Consider the following 7,391-nt stretch of genomic DNA (forward strand, 5'->3'; position numbering starts at 1 on the left):
GGTAAGAACGGAGATCCTGTTGCTGAATGAGTCGTTGGCTGAGGAAGTAATGACCGCAGCTGTAACAGTGCGCTGTGAAATCTGTCAGGATTTCCATAAAAGCACATTTTACACACGTGTAAGAGTGCAGAAGAGGATTCTGTGCTGTAAAGTGTCGGTTCAGATTGTAGGGTTTGAAGAAAGGAAGAAAGTTATCTCATTTTATCCAGAATTTAAAACAAAGAAGCAATTAACTATTGTTTAACATGTTAATTGTCATATTCTATAGCGCAAAAAAAGAACAATGCAAGCATGTTAAATGCACATTTTGGGATTTTGGCGCAATATTTCCTTGAACAGTGTGTAAGTTCAGATACAGATCCCTATAAATCACCAGAATAAGCTAGCTAACTAGCTAATTCACAATTTTAAAAGTGTTGCTTAAATCCTTACACTTCCTCTTCACGATTAATTGATATGTAATAGTGTAGTATATGTTGCTGTTGCTAGGCAACTGTGCAACATAAATGCCTAGCATAAACTAGCTAATTACATTTTTTTTATTGGAATATCACCTTTACATTTAGAAAACAAAAATAATGTGATAATCATCAGGAACACCAGCATTACGCTTATACTATGTGTTGCTAAATGATTAAGAAGAGTCTGCTAAAATTACGCTGGAATTGAACTTAGCATCGATTGCTAACACACTTGTATGGATTCCGCCATAGTGAGAAACTTCAGCGTTTGATTTCGGAGACATCTGAACGAACACAACAACAAAAAATCCATCATCGACCCGCAACCGCATCTGAGTACAGCATAGCCTCGCATAAATGTTCGTGTTAACGTTCCTATACTTGCAGCGACGTTTTGGATAAACGTTAAAAACGTAAAAAAGTTCAGAACTTTTACCAAAAATCGCCAGAACCGTAACGTTCAGAAAACATTCCTCTAACCTAAAAGCGTTATGAAGCGGAGAGAAAAATAAGATAATAAAATAAGCTAGATTATTTTAGCTTAAACTAACTCTTACTAACTTAGTTTAGCTCGTTGTTAAAATTAGCAAACGCGTATTGTGTACTTTATTCATTTGGCTCAGTTTCATTTAAGAAGAATTATATACTTTCTTAAGAAGCCTAATGAGTTAAGCTACGTTCGCTACGAGTCATACAGCGACTCGCAGCGACAAAGCGACCGGAGACGTTTCATTTTCAGTGAGAGCTGATGACTTCCTGCAACATGAGCGACAGCAATCGTCGGTGACTAGATGTGGGCGTGTCCAGCGACGCGACAAAGTTGAGAAAAGTTTAACTTTATGCAAATCTGGAGCGACTTAGTGCAGCGTCTACAAATGAGAGTGAAGACAGTAGAGCGCACGTGATCGTGGCTTTTAACGTGCTAAGATAAGACCATAAGCTAGGATACTTGGCGTTTGCGTTTTCGCCGCAGATAGACGGCCGCAATGGCGAAGAGCGCACGCTGCTGCTCCTTCATCTCGTACGATATGATGTACATATACACTGGTGCATTTTATATACAAACGCTCGCTCCAGAATGCTTAATTTTAGCAGCAAAAAAGCGATTTATTGTCAAAAGTTGAATCCTAGTGTCGCCATCTACTGATAAATGTTACTATGGCAACCAGTAGTAGGAACAACGCCTACTGGTGACTTCATAGTACAGCGACAAAATGGCTGTACGTGTGAATGTAGCTTTAGCGTCTGTCAGAGTTTTCCTCACAGGAGGTTGTACTGGATTCAGTGAAACTACTTCCTGTAAAGTAAGGTGAAGTTTAGACCAGTCAGGACATGAAGACTGCAGTGAACGACACTGAGACTCCCTTACTGCCATAGTATATAGGTTTTCTTTTCTAAAAAGTGGAACAATACCAAACTATTAAACATTTTTAACAATTTTTATTAGATTTCAGGCTTCCCTGTAATGTGTGTAAGCAGAACTCTGACTGTAAATCGGCCTTTTTCTTTAAAAGCAGATCTTCTGCTCCATTGGGGCTTTACAAATTGGAGCAAAGGACGCTGGGACGTTCTAATAAAAGCAGCGTTCCCATAACCTTCCGTTCCGACTCTCTGTGTGTGTGTGTGTGTGTGTGTGTGTGTATGGGGAGGGGGAAGATCTATTTTTTAACAGTCACGTGTTTCCTCTATGGACTGGAGCGTTTGGTGGAGTAACCCACTTTACACAAACGCTGATACTGCAAACAGAATTCATATATATATATATATATACATACTGTACTGTGCAAAAGTCTTGCAAAGAAATGCTGTAGAGCAAAGACGCCTTCAAAAATAATGAAATTAAATGTTTCTACATTTAAAAAATCCTATAAAGAGCAGTAAACAGTAATAAATGAAACAAAGTCAGTATTTAATGTGACGATCCTTCGCTTTAAATAAATAAAGCAGTATCTGAGGTGCAGTGTGTGCAGTTTTATAAGGAAATGAGCTGGAAGTGTTACTGAGCATCTTGCAGAAGCAGCCACAGTTCTTCTGGAGACTTTGACTGTCGACTCGCTTCTTATTTCTGCAGCGAAACCCAGCAGCCTTCATTATGTTTTTATCTGAAAAGTGTCTCTTATGGAAGCTGCTGCTTTCTTTACTGACATACAAACATTTTTCTGTAACGTTTCATTTTGTGCTGGAAAACTAATGTTTGGAATCTGAACTGTTTTTGTACTGAATCAATAATGAATAAAGAAGTCAGAAAATAAACATCTATAACAAAGTTTGTACAAAAAGACTTTTGCACAGTACTGTATATATATGTTTAAATTAAACCTGTTTCTGAAAAGCGTTTCCTAAAATCCTTCACATTCCGGAGGAAATTCCGAGGCAGGAATTTTTGCCAATAGTAATTGGACTAGAGTTTAGTTGTCCACAACGTTCCTTCTTTACTCCAGTGTAAAGCTATGAGGCTCCAGTTACTAACAATAACCAAAGCCTCCATTTTAACAACGTGCATGCGTAAACCAGGTTAGGGGGCGTGGCCTAAAGTTTATCAGCAGAGTTGTATCTTAGAAATGTTTTTAAAATGATGATGAAGTTCCCATTTGATTTGTATATTTAATCCAGGCTTATGCGGGTATTTTTAACCCTTCGCTCCGCTTCTCTCCGGGCGTGGCTCACCTGATTCTCAGGTATTCAGTAAAACACTCACGACCGGAACCGCTGGCTGCTTTCATGGCTAGATAACATCGCTAGAACAAAGCGTAGCCACGGGGCATGGAGTGCAACCTACCCAATTTACAACCGAGTCAGACATGCTGGAGAAATTCAGACCAGTCTTCAGATATACATCTTTTAACAGTTATCATGTAACCTGAGAGATCAGGGCACAAAAGTTTGTACCCCCCTCCCTCTCCCCTCATAGTTTCTGGGTGGAGAAAATAATTTCACAATTTATCTATTAAAAAGAATTTAAACATGTAAACATGTGGGTGTATCCTGGAACAAAACAACAAGCCAACAGAAAAATAAGTCTAAAGAGTTAAAAGAACAAGTCAAGGTCACCTGCTGAAAAAAAAAAACCAAAACAATCAAAACCCTTATACAACTCCTAATGGTTTTAATGGAAACTGTAATGGTCTGTACTGGTAAATTATTGGCTGTCTATTGGTGGCATGTTATGTCTAACGGATACCATTAAGGACCTACGTCCTTAATACGTCCTACTGCATAATGGAAACCATTTGTTAATGGTTTTAACGGTTAACAGCTGATGGTTTGTCATGGCATCTGTAGTGGAAACCATTAGAATTTGTGATGGTTTCTATTTTTTTTTTCTTTTCAGCAGGGTAGACCATCCTGTTGGTCTAAATAGGCTCTACTTCCTACGGAAGCTCAAAAGCTTTGGTCTCCCTCCCAGCATCCTTACAAACTTCTACAGATGTACCATTGAGAGCATCCTGACGGGGTGCCTTACTGTATGGTACGGCAGCTGCTCACTCCTCCATCGCAAGGCCCTTCAGAGAGTTGTGAGGACAGCTGAAGTCATCATCGGCAACAAACTTCCATCCCTTCAGGACATCTTTCATCTGCGATGTCTGAGGAAGGCCTGAAAAATCATAACTGACCCTAGTCACCCGGCACACAGTCTGTTTATCAAACTGCCATCAGGCAGGCGATACCGGAGCATTCAGTCCAGAACCAGCAGGCTGAAAAACAGCTTCTACCTGCAGGCTATCAGAGCCCTTAATAAACTGTAAAAAACTGTCTCTAAAACCTTGCATACTTTGCACAACGACATTACACTACCTCAATAGCAAAACCGGCACCTCAACCTTGCACCTGCACCTTATTTGTATGTTTGTTTTTTTTGTTATTGTTATTGTTTTTTGTTATTGTTATTGTACTGCTGTAGACTGCCTAAGCCTCACAAACAGTATTTCAATGTACATTGTCACTGACACTTGTACATATGACAAATAAACTTGAAACTTGCACTTGAATATATATATATATATATATATGTATATATTATTCCTTAAGCTCAACATAAAACCAAGTGGTGATTTAATGTCACCATAAAACAGTTTATCAACCATAACTAAGCTAATCTCCTGCCTGAACACAGCACTGTGCCAACACAAGTTAGCAAAGTTTGCTAGTAAGCCAACTAAAATGAGGTAAAAAGCTTTATTGTTAGATTTCAACAAACAAGCTAGCTAATGTTAGGGAAATGCTAGGTAGCCGAGTTTTGCTAGTAAGGTAGCTAACACGATGTAAAGTATTTTATTCAGTAAAGTAAAGGATTCAATATCGGGTTTATTACGTAATAAAAGCAAAAATCGAATGTTTTAGGAACATTGTGTTAATACTTAGCTAGTTGTTCATTAGCCAGCTAGCTGTTGCTACGTGTAATATATCGTAAATGTCATCATGGTATCAATTTTGATTCTACAATTTAACTTGACTGGTAAGTGAATAAAAAGACATGACACTTTGTAAACAAAATTAAACTTTATTAGAATTTTATATTACATTGGCGCAGGAACCAGGTCACTGAAGCATGAACATTATCTTAAATACAGATCTCTGAACACGATTCCAGTGATGAATAATTAGTATTTTTGCAGCGAAATTAAAGGAGGATAGTGGTCATCACCCTCATCTACATCCAGTGATCTCTGAGAAATTAGGAAACAGTTTCACGTTTATCCATGTCTTCAATAAAATCCAGCAAACCACAGGTTTTGATTTCGATTACCGTATTTTCCGGAGTACGAGGTCCAATTTTTAAAATTCCGCCTGTCTCCTGAGAGGAAAAAAAAAATCATAAATACTTACGTCACTCTGGTGTATAAATAACATCAATATAAAGCGTCGTTTTTGTTCCGTAATGTTTGCAATGTTCGCGATACTCAGCGATTTAAAAGACGCCAATTATTAAAATAATACGTAGCTTTAGAAGGTAAAAACGGAGGCAGGAACATGAATGTGAAACACTGAAAAATGAGCAGATGAAACATTACGATAATGGAAGAGTTATTAAATATTTGTCGTAACACTGTATTATAGATTAGTCTTTATAATCCGGAAAATACGGTACTTGTATAATTATATCGTGAACACACACCCGTCACCCGTTTATTAGCAGCCCCACTGTAAATCAGCGTAGCAGTGTGTCAGACGGATTAAACACCAAAACAGTGTGGATTTGATCAGACAGACAGACAGACAGACAGACGGACGTCTGCGTGTAGTTTTTTTGCCGTTGGGGAAACAGTTGACACCATTAACAGTCTTTGATCGCGAAGCCGCAGCGCAGGTTTGAGAAGCGACGCTCAGGCTTCCACACCCACCAGCTCCGGAGGAAGAGGATTTTTGGGATGTTTGCTCTCGAAATGCTGCTTGAACGTTTTCGGATCCGGCATCTGTGACTACGGAGAGACGGAACAGTTTAGACAATGCGCTACGAACTAGCTACGGCTAGCCTGAATAACATATTCTATGCGCAAGTCTCGGTTTGTTTTGTTTATTAGTAGTTTCTCTATTTGATATTCGGACTCGTCATCTTTTCATTTAAAAAAAAAAAAAAATTACGTTTTGCGCAGAAATAAAAAATGAGATGAGACACGGAATATGTTGTTTTTTTTTTTTTTTGGCTTCATAAACCATAACCGTTCTGAATTTACGATGTGACGTCATTCTGAATCATTTAGTGCTTTGAAGTTGTTGCCATGACAACAAGTCCCTAATCTCAAACCTGCTCTGCTTATTTAACGTAAATAATTTATAAATTTGTGATACCGATACATACTACTTCATACGTACTTCTAACGTAAATGTAATCGTTAAAATAACAATGAGACGAGACGCCGAATACGGACGTTTTCGGCTTTGCGAACCAGCTACGCAGCTGTCACGTTTACGTCATTTTGAATTATTTAGTTATTTGACGTTGTTTTTTGACATTGTTGCCATGGCGACAAGTCCCTAATCTCAAAGCTGCTCATTTCACGTAACTACAAGATTTGATACCGCATTCAGACGAGATTTACTTCATTCTAGCTTTTAATACGCTTTAAGTTGCGAGTTCTTCTAAAATCGCCACCCCACTGTGTTTTACGTAAGAAATCGGATCGTAAGAAAACGTCCCTGTAAACACATTACAGCTACATTTAAGTAGGCGGAGATTATAAAACTGTGTTTTACAGAGACATAGCGAGATTATTTGGTATTAATTTTTCTGTTTGATATTCAAAAGTGTCGTCTTTACCTTCCTGCAACACGTACGAAATAAAATAACGGAATTCTCCACGTTTTATAGCGCAATATATTCAAATAACTTCTGGAAAAACGGTCACGTGACCTAAACCACATGCTATTTTATAACTATCGCTCAAAGACAAAGTTGGACACGAGATATACAGTATATCCCATATCTAAAAAATGTCCTGGACTAAATTAAATATATCATAGCTTTAAAAAGTCGTAGAACAGAAAGGCGTAACATTGGGACTAAAATCGTACGCACAAGGTGAACACACCACTATAACGCTTATTTTTATTCATTTGTACGTAGCTTTGTATTGAAACAGCTACAACTCAGGTCAGTTTTGAATACACACGCCCCCTACTGGATATATTTTAAACTACAGCAACAAATTATCAGCTTTAATTATTAATCTGTACCAACATTTACGGAAAAAGCATCTCACTGCACGTCGTACTGAGTACGGTTGTATGCGTGACAAATAAAATTTAAATTAAGTTTTTTTTTTAGGATCGTCATGTGACCTTTCAGGAAGAACATCAACTAAATACTCTACAGCATTCATGTCAAACTCAAGACATCCCTCCCGTGATACGATTATATCCGGCCCCCGAGATAATTTCATATGTCTATTATTAATGACCCGCCTGTAAATCACTCTCACACCACTCATA

At 38.1% G+C, this 7,391-nt stretch overlaps 1 protein-coding gene across 7 annotated transcripts in view; it reads right to left on the reverse strand.

Annotated features, from left to right (window-relative positions):
• Positions 1-4,942: 4,942 nt before the first annotated feature.
• Positions 4,943-7,391, reverse strand: part of znf706 (zinc finger protein 706) — a 10,523-nt gene continuing 8,074 nt past the window's right edge. For 6 of the 7 annotated variants that reach the window (XM_034298575.2, XM_053228567.1, XM_034298576.2 and 3 more), the window contains one exon: positions 4,943-5,881. In XM_034298575.2, coding sequence (XP_034154466.1) covers positions 5,786-5,881 — 96 coding nt within the window. In that variant the 3' untranslated portion in view covers positions 4,943-5,785. The remainder of the gene's footprint in view (positions 5,882-7,391) is intronic. The other variant, XM_034298580.2, reaches the window with a different exon arrangement.

The sequence above is a fragment of the Pangasianodon hypophthalmus genome, chromosome 23 (assembly GCF_027358585.1).
Source record: "Pangasianodon hypophthalmus isolate fPanHyp1 chromosome 23, fPanHyp1.pri, whole genome shotgun sequence".
Classification (NCBI taxonomy): domain Eukaryota; kingdom Metazoa; phylum Chordata; class Actinopteri; order Siluriformes; family Pangasiidae; genus Pangasianodon; species Pangasianodon hypophthalmus.